At 38.5% G+C, this 19,385-nt stretch overlaps 3 protein-coding genes across 5 annotated transcripts; 1 reads left to right on the top strand and 2 right to left on the bottom strand.

Annotated features, from left to right (window-relative positions):
• The first annotated feature begins 514 nt into the window (after positions 1-514).
• rpp30 (ribonuclease P/MRP 30 subunit) lies at positions 515-12,449 on the top strand. 3 transcript variants are annotated; one of them, XM_033611987.2, is made up of 12 exons: positions 515-657; positions 1,788-1,846; positions 2,028-2,084; positions 2,160-2,225; positions 4,851-4,922; positions 5,418-5,507; positions 11,281-11,397; positions 11,534-11,563; positions 11,645-11,682; positions 11,787-11,866; positions 12,059-12,145; positions 12,250-12,449. In XM_033611987.2, exons 1-12 carry the CDS (start codon positions 528-530, stop codon positions 12,294-12,296), a joined length of 873 nt encoding a protein of 290 aa, XP_033467878.1. In that variant the 5' UTR covers positions 515-527; the 3' UTR covers positions 12,297-12,449. The 3 variants fall into 3 exon arrangements, with proteins under 3 accessions (XP_033467878.1, XP_033467879.1, XP_033467880.1); XM_033611988.2 differs by having other exon boundaries at positions 12,033-12,145; XM_033611989.2 differs by lacking the exon at positions 11,281-11,397.
• On the bottom strand, positions 7,970-9,603 carry LOC144459481 (E3 SUMO-protein ligase ZBED1-like). The gene has a single exon (XM_078163715.1). The coding sequence runs from the start codon at positions 9,279-9,281 to the stop codon at positions 8,328-8,330; it is 954 nt and encodes a 317-aa protein (XP_078019841.1). The 5' UTR covers positions 9,282-9,603; the 3' UTR covers positions 7,970-8,327.
• A 12-nt stretch (positions 12,450-12,461) lies between the features above and the next one.
• Positions 12,462-19,045, bottom strand: LOC117247426 (uncharacterized). The gene is made up of 4 exons (XM_033611990.2): positions 18,685-19,045; positions 14,745-14,840; positions 14,221-14,292; positions 12,462-13,996 (listed from the first exon to the last, which is right to left on the bottom strand). Exons 1-4 carry the CDS (start codon positions 18,751-18,753, stop codon positions 13,967-13,969), a joined length of 267 nt encoding a protein of 88 aa, XP_033467881.1. The 5' UTR covers positions 18,754-19,045; the 3' UTR covers positions 12,462-13,966.
• Positions 19,046-19,385: the final 340 nt, after the last annotated feature.

Below are 19,385 nucleotides of genomic sequence, written 5' to 3'. Positions count from 1 at the left end.
TTATTAGTAATTTACAATAATGATAAAATAGACCTATTTTATAAATAATGTTTATCATAATAACATTATTTATTTTGGTGGGTTAATAAATTAAACGCCTTTTTCTTAACTTCATTCACAAATTTGAGGATTTTATCAATAACTTACAGATTTCTGTTTTAAGAATAAAAAAACACTGTGATAATAACTTTTATTAAGTTATAATAACTGTTTCATCCAAATGAGATATTAATTTAGGCAGAATATGTATCTATAATCTGACGTTAGAAAGAAATACTGAATCAAATGGATACGTTTTAAAACTGAAGCTTCAGAGACAAAAAGATAAAACATATACAAATGTTTATAATAAAATAATAAAATAGATTTTAAAAAGTGTAAGAACGGGTTTTATTTGTCATTTAAGCGTCACAGCGGGTCAGAAATAATAATCCTGTTAAACAGAAGATGGGATGGAAAGCTGGTTTGTGCCTACAGCTGTGTACAGCGAAGGACTACAATTCCCAGCAGGCCGTTCGGCTTCACACATGTGTCGGAAACCCGCGTGCAGCAGCAGCAGCAGCAGCAGCAGCATCATGTCTGTGTTTATGGATCTGAACCTGAACTACACGGCGGATCAGACCCGCCTGCAGAGTCTGATCCAGACCGCAGCTCACCGTGAGTCTCCTCAGCTTCACCCCGCAGACAGCAGCTCCTCAGCGGGCAGTCAGAGTCCACAGGGCCGGGAGCTAACAGCTAGCACCGGAGCTAAGCTCTGAGTATTATGGGGTCTGTTTGGGTTCAGGTTGTTCTGTAACAGGTGATGACTCACCTGCTGCATCAGACTGGTGCTTATCTCACCGTTAAATACAATGATAGAGCTACAAACTACCGACACACTCTGGACCAGACTCCGTTTGAAAAGTTGTCATTTTAAAGTTTCACTGCGTCCTGATGAAACCACCCGTGTCACGTGATTACTGTCAGTAAACACGTTGGCTTATTAATGTACTATATATTTATTCGTTCATTACGTTACAGGTTTGTTTAAAGAATCTGTTTCTACCTGCAGACAGGTAACAAACCATCAGACCAGAGTCCGTTTGAAAATCGCTCCATTTAAAGTTTCCATTGTTATTAATAAATATAGAATTGAAATAAGTTATAACTGAAGACATCCTGAAAACAAATATGATCCCGCGACAAATTCGTCCATCAACATGAACCTATAAATTCCAAATTAATTTAATAAACCTAATATTTTATATAAGGTCTTAGTGTTCTAGAAGGTAAAAATACCACCAGACCTGATTGAAATAGATAAACAGTGCAGGTGATGTGTTGGTCTGTTTAGTCTGCAGGTAATCAGATTGATTAATTAATCAGTTTATGATAGATTTAATGAGTGAAAACAGTTCATTGATTAATGAGCTCAGGGAACCTGCTGAAACCTCTTCACCAAACTCCATTCAAAAAGTTGTCATTTTAAAGTTCCCCTGTTGCTGGTCAAAGAACAGGACGTCTGAAAACATTTAAAACATTGAAATGTTAAAATAAAACCTAAGTTGATAAACATATAAATACATATAGCTAATTTATTAAATTATAATGTAGTCCTGAGGATCCAAATGTAATGTAAGCAACACAAATAAATCAACAAACTGTAGATGGTAAAAACTTGTCAGAACAATAATGATATTAAAATGATTTGACACAGGGATGATCAGTGGTCAATATTAAGATGAAGATGATGAGTTTTGTGATGATGTGACTTTTAGCTGTGAGTCTGTGTCGTCTTCTTCCTGCAGTCGGTTTCTCCACAGTCGCCATCAACTACGTGTTCGAACCGACGGTCAAAAAGAAACAGGTCAGTCAGCTCGGCATTAAATTTAAAATGATGTCAGTTAATGTTTGATGTGATTAATAGAAGTCTGAAGACATGAGTGTGAGTTGTCACAGTTGTTGGTATTTTACAGGCAATCTGAATCATGGATCCACCATCAGTGTCACTTTTATTTTGTAACTCTGTCTTTACTTCCTGTTTGCAGGAGATCCCTGTCCCCAAACCGATCAATGAGCTGATCGATCAGCTGCCGGTCGTACAGGTGGGTCTGATGAAGATGAGGATGATGGTGACTGTTTGTGTCGTCGTCATGGTAACGTGTCTCTGTCTGTCTCAGGGTCGGTCCCGTCCAATCAGAGTGCTGAACAGGCTGACCGTGGTGATGTCAGACTCCAGTCACTTTGTGAGTGTGGATTTTATTTTGGAAACTTTCACGTCGGCTGCTTTCAGTGTTTCCGCTTCACTTAACTTACAGACAGGACCCACAGCGCTATGACCCCACACAGCCTGTGACTGACCTCAGCTGACACCTCGGTCACCTGTAACAGGTTTCATGTGCGGAGGATGTTGCTCAGTAAAACTGACCTTCACAATAAAAGCACTGGGGGTTCAGACAGAGCGACAGTTAACCGTTAATCTGGTGGTTATTCTCTCCATTATTTGATTGATTGTTTTCCTAAATGTCAAAAACATCCCAGAGAATATTAAACAGTTTGTTTCTGTGTGTGCTGAAAAAATAAACTTTAGAATGAATTAAAATAGTTATATTATTTATAGTAGTTATAGAGTGACAAATAAGAAACTGACGAAGCTCTGGTGACAATATCAGTTATTAATATTTAGTTTATGTAAGAAGGGACAGAACACATTAATAAATACATGTGGTATAAAAATGCCAGAATGGATCCAGGACGGACAGACATGCAATAGATGTCGTACAGAACAGATCAACATCATAAATGTACAGTAATCCATATGACACAATGAGACAGAAAAGAGAGACAGAGACAGAGAGAGATGCAGGATAGACAGTAATGACAGTAGCTTACAACAACATTAATTTAAGTAATAATATTATAATAATTACAGCTATTGTGGTACAACATGTTGTAGGTATATGTTAATAGCCCAGTTAGTGACATGCAGTAACATGACATTAGTGTTGGCAAAGGAGAGAAAGAGAGAGAAGGAGAGAAGGTGCCCGGTGTATTATAGGAGATCCCCTGGCAGACTAGGCCTAAGTCAGCCTAACTAGGGGCTGGTACAGGGCAAGCCTGAGCCAGCCCTAACTATAAGCTTTATCAAAGAGGAAAGTCTTAAGTCTAGTCTTAAATGTGGAGACGGTGTCTGCCTCCCGGACCGTAACAGGAAGATGATTCCACAGGAGAGGAGCCTGATAGCTGAAGGCTCTGGCTCCTGATCTGCTTTTGGAGACTTTAGGGACCACGAGTAACCCTGCGTTCTCAGAGCAAGGTGTTCTGGTGGGATAATATGGCACTATGAGCTCACTAAGATATGACGGAGCCTGAACATTTAAAGCTTTATAAGTTAACAGTAGGATTTTAAATTCAATTCTGGATTTTACAGGGAGCCAGTGCAGAGAAGCTAAAACAGGAGAAATGTGATCTTGTTTCTTAGTTTGTGTCAGCACACGTGCCGGTGCGTTTTGATTTAGCTGCAGAGTTTTTAAAGACTTATTAGAGCTACCTGATAATAGAGAGTTACAGTAATCCAGCCTAGAGGTAACAAAAGCGTGGACCAATTTTCTGCATCTTTTTTGGTCAGGATAGGCCTAATTTTTGCAATATTACGCAGATGAAAAAAATGCAGTCCGTGAGGTTTGTTTTAAATGAGAATTAAAAGACAAATCTTGATCAAATATTATTTCTTACGGTAGTGCTAGAGGCCAGAGCAATGCCATCTAGAGAAACTATGTCATCAGATAAAGAGTCTCTGAGTTGTTTGGGGCCAAGAACAATAACTTCAGTTTTGTCCGAATTTAACATCAGGAAATTGGTGCTCATCCAGGTTTTATGTCTTGAGGCATTTTTGAAGTTTAGTTAATTGATTACTTTCTTCTGGCTTTATCGATAAATACAACTGAGTATCATCCGCATAACAATGGAAATTTATAGAGTGATTTCTAATGATGTTCCCTAAGGGAAGCATCATAAAGGGAATAGAATTGATCCGAGCACAGAACCTTGTGGAACTCCAAAACAAACTTTAGTACATAAGGATGACTCATTATGAACGTGAACAAACTGAAAACGATCAGATAAATAAGATTTAAACCAGTTCAGTGCAGTACCTTTTAGGCAAATTAAGTGATCCAGTCTCTGCAGTAGAATTTGATGGTCAATAGTGTCAAACGCCGCACTAAGATCTAATAAAACAAGTACAGAGAAGAGTCCTTTGTCTGAAGCAATCAGAAGGTCATTTGTAATTTTAACTAGTGCTGTCTCAGTGCTATGATGCACTCTAAATCCTGACTGAAATTCCTCAAATAAATTATTATCATGGAGAAAATCACACAGCTGGCCTGCGACTACTTTCTCAAGGATCTTTGACATAAAGGGAAGATTAGATACTGGTCTATAGTTGGCTAACACCTCTTGATCCAGGGTGGGCTTTTTTAGGAGAGGTTTAATTACAGCTACCTAAAAAGACTGTGGTACATAGCCTGTTAATAAGGATATATTGATCATATCTAATATATGAGTGTTAACTAAAGGTAAGACCTCCTTAAGTAGCCTAGTTGGGATGGGGTCTAAGAGACACATTGATGATTTAGATGAAGAAATCATTGAGGTCAGTTGTTGAAGAGAAATCAGGGAGAAGCTATCTAAATGTATATTAGATCTTACAGCTGTGTTTGAGGGCAGGAGGTCATGAATTTTGCCTCTAATAGTTAGAATTTTGTCATTAAAAAAGCTCATAAAATCATTACTGCTAAGGGATGAAGGAATACAAGGCTCAATAGAGCTGTGACTTTCGTGTGTGTTTGTGTGTGTGTGCGTGTGTTCAGAGGCCGACCGCTCCGGAGTATCGGTGTTTTGACCTCCTCGCCGTCCAGCCGACCACAGAGAAACTCTTCCATGTGAGTTTCACTGACACTGTCTACACCAAAATACATTGACTTTACAACATGTTTTAAACACTGTCTTCAATAAAGTATTTCTACTTTATTCTACTTCATATTTTACCACACTGACCTCACAGCTGAACTTACTGTCATACTGAACACATGAAACACAACGTGTTGTCATGACTCAGCAGTATATAAACAGGTTCACCAGTGACAACATTTAATCACTGATTACACATGAATTCATCAGTAATAATAATCAGTTTAAATAATATAGACTAATAATATACAGACAACATTTTCCTAAGTATTTTTACTGCTGACACCTTGAGGGTGTTTTGTTGATGACAATTCTGAATGCTGGAATTTAACTTGTAACAATGTATATTTATTTTCACTACTCATACTGAAGTAAAGGATCTGACTGATGACAAGACTACATGTTGTTATACTGTGTGTGTGTGTGTGTGTGTGTGTGTGTGTGTGTGTGCATGTGCGTGTGCGCAGGCAGCCTGTATGACATATGATGTTGACATCATCTGTATCCCAGTCACGGAGAAACTTCCCTTCTTCTTCAAGAGAGCGCCGATTAACGGGGTGAGTTTTTATTATTGATATTATCAAAAGAGTGAAAAAAAGTCTATATAAAAAACATCATAGTATAGCATGTTGTCTGAATTCGTGGAAAAAAGTCATAGTATAGGATGTCGCCTGAAATTTTGCAAAACACGTCATAGTATAGCATGTCGTCCCAAATCATGGAAAAACCTCATAGTATAGCATGTCGTCCGAAATCATGAAAAAACGTAATAGCATGTCGTCGGAAATCATGAAAAAAACTTCATAGTTGAGCATGTGTTCCGAAATCATGAAAAAAACTTCATAGTCGAGCATGTGTTCCGAAATCATGAAAAAATGAAATACTGTAGCATGTCAAAAAACATCATAGTCGAGCATGTAGTCTGAAATCATGGAAAAACGTCATAGTATAGCACGTTGTCCGAAATCATGAAAAATACGTCATAGTATAGCATGTGGTCCAAAATTATGAAAAAAAATGTCATAGTATATAGCATATTGACCGAAATCATCAAAAAACATCGTACTATAGCATGTTGTCCGAAATAATGAAAAAACGTCATAGTATAGCACGTGGTCCAAAATTATGAAAAAACATCATAGTATAGCATGTTGTCTGAAATTATTAAAAAATGTCATAGTATACCATGTACTTTGAAATCATGAAAAAAATGTCATAGTATATTATGTCGTCCGAAATCATGAAAAAAAACCGTCATAGTCAAGCATGTCGTCCGAAATCATGAAAACATGTCATAGTATAGTATGTCATCCGAAATCATCAAAAAACATCATCATATAGCAAGTGGTCCAACATCATGAAAAAACATCATAGTATAGGATGTCGTCCGAAATCATGAAAAAACATCATAGTTTAGCACGTTGTCCAAAATCATGAAAACACGTCATAGTATAGCATGTACTTCGAAATCATCAAAAACATCATAGTATAGCACATCATCCGAAATCATGAAAAAAACGTCATAGTTGAGCATGTAGTTCGAAATCATGAAAAAACGTCATAGTATAGCATGTCGTCCGAAATCATGAAAAAAAGTCATAGTTGAGCATGTAGTCCGAAATCATGAAAAAATGTCATAGTATACCATGTACTACGAAATCATCAAAAACATCATAGTATAGCACGTCGTCTCATATCATGAAAAAATGTCGTAGTATATAGCATGTTGTCCAAAATCATCAAAAAATATTGTAGTATAGCATGTCGTCCAAAATCATGAAAAAACGTCATAGAATAAATACCATGTCGTCCGAAATCATGAAAAAATGTCATAGTATACCATGTACTTCGAAATCATGGAAAAACGTCATAGTATACCATGTCGTCCGAAATCATGAAAAAAACGTCATTGTATAGCACGTTGTCCGAAATCATGAAAAAACGTCATAGTATAGCATGTGGTCTAAAATTATGAAAAAATGTCATAGTATATTATGTCGTCCGAAATCAACAAAAAAACATCATCGTATAGCATGTCATCCGAAATCATGAAAAAACATCATGTGGTCTAAAATTATGAAAAAAAAATTCATAGTATAGAATGTCGTCCGAAATCATCAAAAAACGTCATAGTATAGCATGTGGTCCAAAATTATGAACACAATTTCATAGTATAGCATGTCGTCCGAAATCATCAAAAAATGTCATAGTATAGCATGTGGTCCAACATTATGAAAAAAATTTCATAGTGTAGCATGTCGTCCGAAATCATGAAAAAACTTTATAGTATAGCAGGTGGTCTAAAATTATGAAAAAATGTCATAGTATATTATGTTGTGCGAAATCAACAAAAATCATCATCGTATAGCATGTTGTCCGAAATCATGAAAAAACGTCATAGTATAGCATGTGGTCCAAAATTATGAAAAAATGTCACAGTATATTATGTCGTCCAAAATCAGCAAAAAACATCATCGTATAGCATGTTGTCCGAAATCATGAAAAAACGTCATAGTATAGCATGTGGTCCAAAATTATGAAAAAAATATCATAGCATGTCATCCGAAAACATGAAAAAACATCATAGTATAGGATGTGGTCTAAAATTATGAAAAAATGTCATGTTATAGCATGTTGTCCATAATTTCGAAAAATGGTCATAGTAGGGCTGGGTGATATGGCCTTTTATCAATATCTCGATATGTTTAGGCCATATCACGATACACGATATATATTTCGATATTTTGCCCCAGCCTTTAATTAATGCTTTTGATGCACACAGTCACACCAGTATGATGATTCTATATGTCTACATTAAAACATTGTTGTTAATACTGCATTAATATATGCTAATTTTAAACTTTAATGCAAAAAGGGGGAAATCACAACAAAGTCAAACTTGCCAAAACAGTATTTATTAAACAGCACAAACATATAATTGTCATTTTAAAACTGAAAATGCATATTTTACGCAAGATTGTCACAGAAACATTTCAACACAAAAAATTTGTGTACTTATGTTCTTGCTGTAATTACAATGTTTTACAACAAATAAAGTGCATGATGTCACTAAGATGACATTTCAAAACAACACTAAATGAAATTGCACTTTTGTGCATGATGTGACACAGGTAATTTCAAAAACGGTAAAAAAAAAAAAATTAGCTGCATAATAGGAAATCAAATGGTGAAAGAGAAAATGTATTTATTAAGGATCCGGCTTTTAGTTTTTTTGGGCTGTCACAATCCTATGGTGTCAGCCACAATGCCTAAACATAAAACAATGGCAACAAAAGGTGAATGGGGTACATTATGGAAAAGTTCACAGCTTTAGTTTTGGTTTCTACTGTATGAAATGCATGGCAGAAATAAAAAGTTCAAAAAATATATAGCTGCATTTTGTGCAGAGATGCTCGGTGGCATGTAACTATACTGGTAATAAATACCCTTTCTGATGGGAAACTGGTGGCGGGCACACACAGATACTTTTTTGCCACATTTTTCAAGTTTGGGAACATTTCCTCATGCTCATTCCACCACTGCAGGGGATTTGCTTCACTGTCAACACTAACAGACTGCAAGTAGGCAAACAACTCTTTTTCAATACGCTCTCGCTGTGATAGTGTGGCAGAGGGTGTTGCTGCCGTTTTAAAGAAGCTTCCAAGGGTTTTCTTCCTTAGTGGCTCTGCTGGCTGTGATACTGTTGTTGCATCTTGAGGCTGTGAAGCAGCCAACTCAGCTGTGCCCTGATTAGACTCGGACAGCATTGCCTCCATCTCGGTTATGGCTCTGCTCTTGATGTCCTCCACCTTTTCTTCTGTGCAGTATGTTGTCTTGAACCTGGGATCCACTAAGCCTGCCATGTCCAGTAGGTTGTTAGTGGAAGGATCAGAATACTTCTCCCTCAGGTAATCCAGGATGGAGACTTTGACAGACTGGGTAAGTGGAGTGTCATCCTGCTGATGTGCCAAGATGCTGGACTGGAAAAGATGAAACACAGGCTTGACACAGGACACTGTGATGTAGCTCTCACTGGATAAAGCGTCAACGAATTCCAGGAGTGTTTTGAGAGCCTTGTGCACTGACTCCAGGACTTCCAGGTCTTGCCAGGTGAGAATGAGATGCCGGGTTTTCTTGTCCGTGGCTAAGACTTGAGAAATAGCCCGCTCCTGCTCCAGCACCCGCTCAATCATCTTCTCTCGGGATCCCCACCTGGCAGGAGACTCACTGATCAGCTGGTGTGCAGGGAGATTCATCTCTTGCTGCGCTGTGGCCAGGTCTCTTCTCCTCTTCCAGCTGAAAGAGAAGCTGCTCACCACCTTCTTGCACATGGCAACAGCATGGTCAATACGTGGATCCTTCAAGCTTCTCTCTGAGAATGAAAACAAATATTTTAAAATGTCATAGTAATTGTGAAGAAATCCACTCAGCCTAACACCATTATTTTTATTGAAGTGATGTGCAAAATTGAAGATGCTTTCAAAATCATCTGGGGGGACACAGGAGGACGCCTGTGTGCTGTCTCTGACATTACTGACTGTTGATTGTAACCATATGAATGTATGCACTATGTTTGCTGTCAAACTGAATTGCCTTCGGGACAAATAAAGTTGTATTGAATTAAATTGAATTGAAAAACTTTCAAAATAAAAAAATGCACTATAAAGAGCAGTCTACTCTACGGACACAATAATGCAGGAAAAGAAAGAATTAACATGTAAGACAATTTATATAAAAACCCTTGGGTGCATGTCGTCCGAAATCATGGGGAAAAAAAAGTCATAGTATAGCATGTCGTCCGAAATCATGAAAAAAAAGAGTCATAGTATAACATGTGGTCCGAAATCATGAAAAAATGTCATAGTATAGCACGACGTCCGAAATCATCAAAAAACTTCATAATAAAGCATGTGGTCCGAAATGTCCTCCGAAATCATGAAAAAACTTCATAGTATAGCATGTTCTCCGAATTCATCAAGAAACGTCATAGTATAGCATGTCGTCCGAAATCATGGAAAAAAAAAAGTCCTAGTATAGCATGTGGTCCGAAATCATGAAAAAATGTCATAGTATAGCATGTTGTCCGAAATCATCAAAAAATGTCATAGTATAAGCACGTCGTCCTAAACATCCAAAAACTTCATAATAAAGCATGTGGTCCAAAATGTCCTCAGAAATCATCAAAAAACGTCATTGTATAGCATGTCCTCCAAAATCATCAAAAAACATAATAGTATAGCATGATGTCTGAAATCATCAAAAAACGTCATAGTATAACGTGTCGTCCGTAATCATCAAAAAAACGTCCCAACATTGAATGTGGTCCGAAAGCATTGAAAAATGTCATAGTATAGCATGTCGTCCGAAATCATGAAAAAACGTCATAGTATAGCACGTCGTCCGAAAACACCCAAAAACTTCATAATAAAGCATGTGGTCCGAAATCGTGAAAAAACTGCATATATAGCATGTCCTCCAAAATCATCAAAAAACATAATAGTATAGCATGTTGTCCAAATCATGAAAAAATGTGGTAGTATAGCATGTCATCCGAAATCATGACAAAATGTCATAGCATAGCATATTGTCCAAAATCATGAAAAAAAGCCATAGTATAGCATGTCATCGGAAATCATGAAAAAACATCATAGTATAGCATGTCGTCCGAAATCATCAAAAATGTCATTGTATAACATATTGTCCGAAATCATCAAAAAACGTAATAGTATAGCACCTTGTCCAAAATCATGAAAAAAAACATCATAGTTTAGCGTGTCCTCAGAAATCATCAAAAAAACGTCATAGTATAGCATGTCATCTGAGATCATGAAAAAAAATGTAATAATATAACATGTCGTCTGAAAGCATCAAAAAATAGCATGTCCAGCTCAGTGGCCTAGTAGAGTGTTTGCCCTGAGACTGGGAGGTCATGGGTTCGATCCCTGGCCGGGTCATACCAAAGACTATAAAAATGGGACCCATTGCCTCCCTGCTTGGCACTCAGCATCAGGGGTTAGAATTGGGGGGTTATAACACCACATGATTCCCGAGCGCAGCACCGCTGCTGCTCACCGCTCCCTCAGGGGATGGGTCAAATGCGGAGAACAAATTTCACACACTCAGGTGTGTGACAAACAGTGGAACTTTAACTTTATGTCATCCGAAATCATCAAAAAACTTCATAGTATAGCATGTCGTCTGAAATTATGAAAAAATGTCATAGTATAGCATGTCATCCGAAAGCATCAAAAAACACCATAGTATAACATGTTATAAAAACACATCCATACGTATGTACACGTGTTAAACTGGTGTTATAATTGTGTTCAGGCTATCGAGAGAGGGGTGGTGTTTGAGGTGTCATACTCTGCAGCCATCAGAGACTCCACCAGGAGGCGCTACACCATCATTAATGCTGTGTGTCTGATGGAGACTTGTAAAGGAAAGGTATATGCTGTGATGTCACTACTCACCTTCCTTGTGGATCGATTGTGACATATTCAGTGATGCAGTGGTGATGTCAGAGGGGGTGGAGCCTGAAACACCTGCAGTGTGACTGACCTGTGAGTGTTCTGTCTTTCAGAATGTGATCCTGTCCAGTGCAGCTGAGAAGGTCGGTGATCAATCATAATCAGAAGTGATAAATACACAACTGATCAACCTGTAGTAATCAATAATGTCTGTGTGTCCGCAGCCTCTGGAGCTCAGAGGGCCCTATGACATCACCAACCTGTATCCTTCCTATTGGTTCAACAGCAAACTGGAGTTTGTATGCACTACTGTGTGTGTGTGTGTGTGTGTGTAGATGACGTTGTCGTCCTGATCTGGTTCCTCAGAGGTTTGTTGTTCGATTTGTCGGACGAAGACGCCAAAGAAGCCGTGTCCTCTACTTGTCGATCAGCTGTGCTTCACGCAGGTAAATAAAGTACAGGTGCTGCAGTGTGAACAGGAAACAGCTCCACAGCTCTACATTACACTGACTGTAAATAAAGCTGCAGCCATCGGTCAGTTGATCTACAGGGGATGAACTGGTAGATAATCAATCATTTGATTATAAAATCTAATGATTAACTGCTGTGTAGCGACACATTCTCTGTTTGTTTGTCAGAAACAAGGAAGACGGCCAGCGGGATCATCTCCACCATGAAGAGCTGCAGTGAGTCGAGCTGCCAGCAGGAGGCTCCACCTGCAGACTGTAGGTTCACTGACTCATTAATCAATTCATTTATTGACACTCACAACCTGATCAATGATGAAAAACCTTAGAGCTGAAACGTGTGTGTGTTTGTACCTGAGCAGGTGAGTCTCCTGCAGCCAAGAAAGCCAGACCTCACCTGACTGAGTGATGGACAGCTGAGGAGGGCGGGGCTTCTGATTCTGATGTGTTCATATTTTTTATAAACAGCTGATGAACAGAAAATCAGTCGTTCTGTTAACGAGCTCTTTGTTTTGTGTTTGTTGTTCAGACTGAATAAAGTTTTTTAGTTTCTCATTAAAAACAGACGTCACAGTTTTCAGTTTTCAGTTCAATGTTTTATTTTTAAAATTTGTCTGTGGTACAAATGAGTGTTCTGATTGGTCAGCCCCAAAGCAGAAAATGATGCCATCAAAAATAGAGCTATGCAGGAAGCTGCTGTACATTCAGTCAGATCAATAAAAAACTGCTCTGAAATATAAAAATATATCTCTACAAACAGAAAGGACAGATTAACAATATTTATTTCTCCTTTTCATTAATACTGAACTCTAACAGAGAACACATCAGTCATAATAATTAATCACCACCTTAAATTTAAGATGCTTCCTGACCAACAGACAGAAACTCATTAAAACAGATTTATTAACAAACTTTAAACACAAAAATAAATTCAGTCCCTTTTGTTGTACGACCGATGCTGGAGAGACAAATAAAAAAAAAGACAAATTATCTTAATGGTTCCCTTTGATTAGTCGGAGACATTTAATGTCCACCACAGTTCGTCTTACTGACCTGATGATGAGACGACGTTTGTTTCTGGAAATGAAAAGTCGTCTTATAATCGAGGACCAACACACATTAACAACATCACATGCTGTTTGTGACCGTGGAGACGAACCCTGAAGGTTTCTACTCAAACATCTTTAATTAAACTGAGGAGAGTTAGCTAACGAGCATCAGGAGGTTTGTTCATGAATCAACCTTTAAAACTCTGTAATAGCCCTTTTAGTGCCTGCTTTCAGAGACAGTGAACGCCTCATGAGACCAGAGATCAAAGGTCAAATCACTGGCTGCAATTACTGATCAGTAATCATTAGCTGATATAAAATGTTCAGGTGACAAAATGCATGAACCAATCAGACACCTGGTAGAAGGAGGGAGGATGTGTGATTGGATGGGAGAGGTAAAGGGGCGGGGCTAATACTGATCTGTTAAAGGAGCTTTAACAGTCTGCTCTGAATTAAACACATTACTGCTGACTGTCCAAATTACACGTGATGGTGTGTTCAAGGACACGTGGACATCTGAGAACTCGGAGTGGGCTGCTGAGAAGTGTTCCAGACTCAGAGGAAGATGAAGGTGACGTGAAGTGGTCGTTTCTCTTTACATTCATTTACATTTAGTTATTAAACTCAAATACAGAAGATCAAATCAACCTCAAACGGTCAGTTATTAAAAGTATGAAGCGCAGATGTCAGATCGTCTTTAAATGCACCATCAAAGACAGATTTTGTTCTTACGAATTAAGCTCATGTGACAATAACTAAACCATCTCCATGACGAGCAGGGCTATGAGAGATGATGAAAACTAAATACAATCGGCAGGAGTGTAAAATAACTTCTGTTAAAGGGACAGGGTCTGACAGAAGCACCTGATTGGTCCTTTCAGCAGGACAGGTCATTATGACATCATCCTGCAGGAGTGAAGCGTCATTGGACGGCTGTGAGACAAGTCAGCGTTCCCTGAAGGGGTCAGGAGGTCAGGACGGGGCGCCACCTCTTCATCGTCCTCTTGTATCAGTGTTATTGATCAGCTGCTCAGTGGCCCATGATGTGATTAATGTGACCCTGAAGACACATGCAAACATCTGATGAAGATCATTAAACTGGGAACTATGGAAACCAGTCTGAGTTTCTTTGGACTCACTGGAGCTTCTGTTACACTCCACTACCAGGTTTTGACATAACATACTATGACTTTTAGTTTAAACGGAGAACTCATCATTAATCATCAGATGAACACAGTTATCAATATGATCAATAACATTATCAGAAGTCTGACTGATACTTACTGGTTCTCCTCCCAGACAGCGGGGGCAGCAGAGCAGAGGAGGAGCTCTGGGCCGGACCACACCAACATCCATCTAAACACATACACACATTAACATGTTACCATAGCAACAGCTCCTAATGATCACTGTCTGATCAATGATCTATAATCAATAAACAAGCACACAGCTGTGTTGACAGAGCAGACACCACTGATGGAGGAGTTATTAATAAACACACATTTACATACTGATGATGATGAAGTTTTACATGAAATATGAGCTGTGACATTAAATATAATAACTGCAGGTGTTCTGATCAGCGATCAGTAGAAGCAGGATCAGCTGATATTGATCACAGGGTCTATCTGAAGCCTTGTGGCATGATTGATTTATTGATCTCTTGTTATCGACACAGTTTATGGTCATAAAGCAGCATCATGTGATCAGTGACGAGCTGTGCCTCGCTATGTTTGATCTGAGTGTGTTTAATGAGCTGCTGAGGACACATCTGAACATCTGGACACATCTGTGGTCATTAAAGTCACCTGCTGTTCTTGTTGCTGATTGGACACGCTCAGACTGTGGGACATTTCCATTGGACACTCTGTCACCTGGAGCTCCACTCCCAAACACACTCTCTTCTGTAACCAAAACAACGTCAACATCATCATCATCACCGTCATCATCATCATTATCACTCATTAATGATACAGGATGTTTGGGACTGATGTCCATATTTGGGTTAAGTCATTTAAGTGTTTCCATGTTCAACCATTACATTATTATCCAGTACTTTAAAACACATTTAAAGAATCTACAATACGAGGTGCAGGTGGAGGTCGGGGTTCATCTCTCTGAGTTTTTCATTTTATTTATTAAAGTTTGTATTTATGATTATTGTGTATTTATTTTTATTAATCTGTTTTTATTTAGCTAGCATATTCTTCAACTTTGTTACTTATTCATTTATTTTTAACTTATCTATTTTCCTATTTATTGAAAGATCCAAAATTTCGTTCTTTATTCTGAGTTTTTATCCTGCCCCTGGTGTTTCCTTACTCATAATAACGTTTCCTCAGTTACCGTTTTTATGAGTGCTGTTATAATATCCTGCATTGTTTCATTGGAAAAGTTCTCAGAATAAATATATGCTTAATTGTATTTGAATGCATTGCTTTGTCAGTGTTTTGTTTTTAAATTCTGTGTCAACTATGATTTTTACAGCAGACATATATCGGTTGTAAATATCGGCTATCAGTGTCTCTGTTTCATAATAACCAGTATCAGCATCGGCTCTGTAAAAACCATATCGGTTGATCCCCAGACTGTAGAGATCAGCTACCAAACACAGGTTACAGGGTTTTTCTGTCTCTGATGGAGGTGGCACCACCTGGATCATGTGAACACACCTGCATGTGCACCGAGCCGTCAACTGACTCAGGAAACACTTACAGGCGTAAAACATATTTTAGTTGATATAATAACTGATTGATTGATTAATATAAACTACAATTATTGATAAATTGTGTTTTAACTGACAAAGGATCGTCTGTGATGTGAATTCCTGGATATTAAATCTTCATCTGCAGGTTTCTGATATAATATTAATATCATATTAAAGTGACCTGGATAAGTCATGTGATCACCAAACCCTTTGAGTACAGTACCTTTGGAACCAACAGTGAACCAGGTACCAGACATGGTACCTAGACCCTCGGCCTGTTTGGTGTCTCCACCACAGACAGTCCTCTTAAACGTTCATAAAGACAAAAGACAAAAATGGCGTGCACCAAGTAATATTCCACAGTTTCTACAATCAGGCTCCACCTCACCATTTGAGTTGCAAATTTTCTGTTTCCAAAATGTTGGTCAGCGTGAGTTAAACTTTCTCCCATCAAGTCTATTTCTCATGTGTCACAACAAGGGCTGTCAAAAGCGCCATGAAATTGAGTTAGAATATTTTCAAATTAATTATATATATATATATATATATATATATATATATATATATATATATATATATATATATATATATATATATATATATATTGTTTTTTTTACAAAAGATAAGCTGCTTATTGCTGGTGCAATATGAACGTGACACTCGTCAAGTGAGAGGGGACTTGACCCTAACAAAATAAATAAATAAAAAATGTTTTACCTGAATTTGTGTGGGTTAAGTAATAAACTTAGCCAGCCTATTTTGGCTTACTTGCAACAGCAAATAGATAGACATTTGGAAACGAAAGCAGGCTATCACTGGAGGTTATTGGCAAGGAAAATGAGCCGATCCACTTGATCTGGGTCGAGGGCTGAACGTTTTATGTTGACCATGTCAGTGCGTAGTTTTCCACCACAAGAGTGGATCCTGGTCGGCTCGTAGTGGTGTCTCATTCTGGTAACGTTTCATCTCTTCTTCAAAAAGGGTAGGCAGGGAGGCAGCAGGTGCAACACTCTCCCTGTATGTCTCCCCGAACAGGTCACACATTGCAGACAGAGCAGTGGGTGGTGTTGGCGCAGCGGGCTCCTCTGTCGACGCCTCTCCCTCAGTCTCTGCGTCCCTCTCTCGCCTGGCTTGTGCACGAGTCATCTCCGCCCAAACGTTACTGTAGACAATCTGCTTCTCGTCATCACACAGATGCACTAGTTTGTGAAAGTGAGGATTGAGGTAGCTAGCTACATTTAAAAGCAGGACATGATTCGCCATGATATACAACATTATTAACAGTATTAATTAATTATAATGATATTCAAATTATCAAATTTACGTTAGGATATATTTCAAACTTCAAATTTTTTTTGACAGCCCTAATCACAACTCTTGAATGGGAAGTGGCGTATGCCTCTTTCTGGCCTCGTTCTGTGCGTACGCAGTGTTTATAAATTAGACGTCTGAAGTGAACTGAAGCGGACTGCTCTGTGGAAACAGGCCTTATGTTTCAGAACACTAACAAACTATTAGGTAAACTGTTATTTACACAAATGTTTTTGAAGCATTTAAAAAAAGAAAGAGTTGTATTTAAAGTAATCCCCTTTCACACATTTACAAAACACTCAGTCCGTTTCCATGGAAACAGTGAAGTGGAGCTACAGTTCCAGCTGGACAAGACATTTAATTGGACTGCTGTCCTTGTCCCAGTTTACAAGCACGGGAGGGGAATCCATTTATTGACCCAAGTATGTGCGACTCCTCTACGATAGGTGGAAATATGCCCCCTTTCAGCTTGTTAGTATTGGACCTTTTTCCTGTTGACCTATTACGTCACACACCAAACAATGGACAAACAAGTTAGCTATGGTTAGCTACAGTATGCAGTCAATCAGACCCAAACTGGCGGAGGCGCTCTGAGCATGCTCCACAGTTTCCGCCCGGGGCTTTTACCTGGAAGTCCAATAGCATTAAATGTGTAAGAGAAGAAGAAGCCGGTAACAACATGGAGAAATCTACATCCATTGGACGGACCAAATGTACAGAGCTGTAAAGTTGTCCACCATGGTACCAGAGCTGTCCTCCCTCTCTGTCTCCTCCTCCTCCTCCTCTTCATCATCATCACCTGATTATCACTCTCTGACCTGTTGAACATATCTGTCTGAGTTATGAAATGATTCTGTCCCTCTGTCTCGTCTCAGCTGTGTCCCACTGCCACATCTTCTTCGCTGATTCAGTCAGACGTCTCTAAAGACTCTGACAGAGGAGAAAAACACAGACAACCAAACCTGAAAATTACAATGACGGAGTAAAGTGTCAGACCTTCACTCCAACTTTGAGAAATTCACTTGAGGACCATTTCAGTCAGACTAACATGTTCACATGGATTTTCAAAGTCCGGTTTTAATAAATCCATTTTCTCTATGGTCATGGAAACGGACTGAGTGCAGCCTCATTTTTTTATATTAAGTATCTGAATTATTTTACTTCCTGTCTTAAATGATGTTGTGTTTGTTTTACAGATGCCAGAATGTTTGTGCTGATACAGCAGGAAAAAAAAGCTGATTAAAAAGAAAAAATATATCCTAAAATCTTTTTTAATTCCCTAAAAAGTGTTTGAGGGCTCGGTGCACGTGCGCTTATGTGCACGATTAGGATGGATCAACCTCCGCCTCGTTCTGAGCAGGATTAACCCTGTTATCATATTTCATTACACTGTATGTTCATCAGATGTCTTACTGATTATTTTTTATTGATTGACACACACACACACACACACACACACACACACACACAGCTGTGATAACACACTCTTTAGTGTACAGGTGTGTCACTTCCTCTGATAACAGCTGATCAATAATGTTTGATAACTTTATTGGACTCACAAACTCTACCTGAGGAAACACTTTGATCTCAGTACTGTTTCAGTAACACAGGGTCAGAGCTCTTCTTCACAGTTCAGTTTAAACATCCCGCAGGTGAACCAGAGACACCTGGCGACCACCAACACCTTCATCATCACCACCATCATCATCATCATCATCATCACTACTCACCGCTCTGCAGCTCCACGGCTCCACCTCCGTTTCTAAACTTCTCTTCTTCACAACGTTAACACACTGCATGCTAATGGCTAACAAAGCTAGCTAAGCTAACGGCTAACACAGAGGACTTCAGTTCGCTTGGACGGTTAGCCGGTTAGCACGTTAGCATTAGCCGATAATCCGGAGACGAGTTACTTTGTTCAAACATCGACCGGAAGTTGTCAGTTTCCCGCTCAATGTGAATAAACCTACGAGTTTAAACGTTAACCGACGACTGTTTAACTTTCCGTTAACGGTTAACTGCTAACTGTTGTTATTGTTGTTGTTGTTGACCGACCTTCTGCTGACCGGCGACTTCAAGTTCACAGCAACTACATCAATACTTCCGGTATAAGAAGTGTCGGAAATTTTAGATTACAAGCACCATCGTTTCCTGTTTAATTTAATGTCGTCGTGAAATCATTTTTATTTTATTTTAACAGATTCATGACTGTGAACAATAATATGACTGATGAAACATGTTTAATCTAATATAATAATTTAGTTTAATTTTATTTAATTTTATTTTAACAGTTTATTATGCGGTTATTGATGTAGTCCTGTAAGTAGTATTTTCATTGAAAAATAGCAAAATAACTGAATAAATGTAGTAATGCTGTAATTTACATGTCCTTTCTTTTCTCATTATAAGACTGTTATAGATTCTATACCAT

Source organism: Epinephelus lanceolatus, chromosome 21 (assembly GCF_041903045.1).
Source record: "Epinephelus lanceolatus isolate andai-2023 chromosome 21, ASM4190304v1, whole genome shotgun sequence".
Classification (NCBI taxonomy): Eukaryota; Metazoa; Chordata; class Actinopteri; order Perciformes; family Serranidae; genus Epinephelus; species Epinephelus lanceolatus.
This window is presented reverse-complemented; position numbering and strand designations above follow the sequence as displayed.

Excerpts from the sequence above, each read along its gene's own strand:
- rpp30 (XM_033611987.2), top strand. The coding sequence starts at position 528 with ATGTGTCGGAAACCCGCGTGCAGCAGCAGCAGCAGCAGCAGCAGCATC. Across the intron at positions 2,226-4,850 it reads TGTCAGACTCCAGTCACTTT|AGGCCGACCGCTCCGGAGTA; the intron begins GTGAGTGTGGAT and ends GCGTGTGTTCAG. Across the intron at positions 5,508-11,280 it reads AGAGAGCGCCGATTAACGGG|GCTATCGAGAGAGGGGTGGT; the intron begins GTGAGTTTTTAT and ends AATTGTGTTCAG.
- LOC144459481 (XM_078163715.1), bottom strand. The coding sequence starts at position 9,281 with ATGTGCAAGAAGGTGGTGAGCAGCTTCTCTTTCAGCTGGAAGAGGAGA.
- LOC117247426 (XM_033611990.2), bottom strand. The coding sequence starts at position 18,753 with ATGCAGTGTGTTAACGTTGTGAAGAAGAGAAGTTTAGAAACGGAGGTG. Across the intron at positions 14,293-14,744 it reads ATCAGCAACAAGAACAGCAG|ATGGATGTTGGTGTGGTCCG; the intron begins GTGACTTTAATG and ends GTATGTGTTTAG. Across the intron at positions 13,997-14,220 it reads GCTGTCTGGGAGGAGAACCA|GGTCACATTAATCACATCAT; the intron begins GTAAGTATCAGT and ends ATGTGTCTTCAG.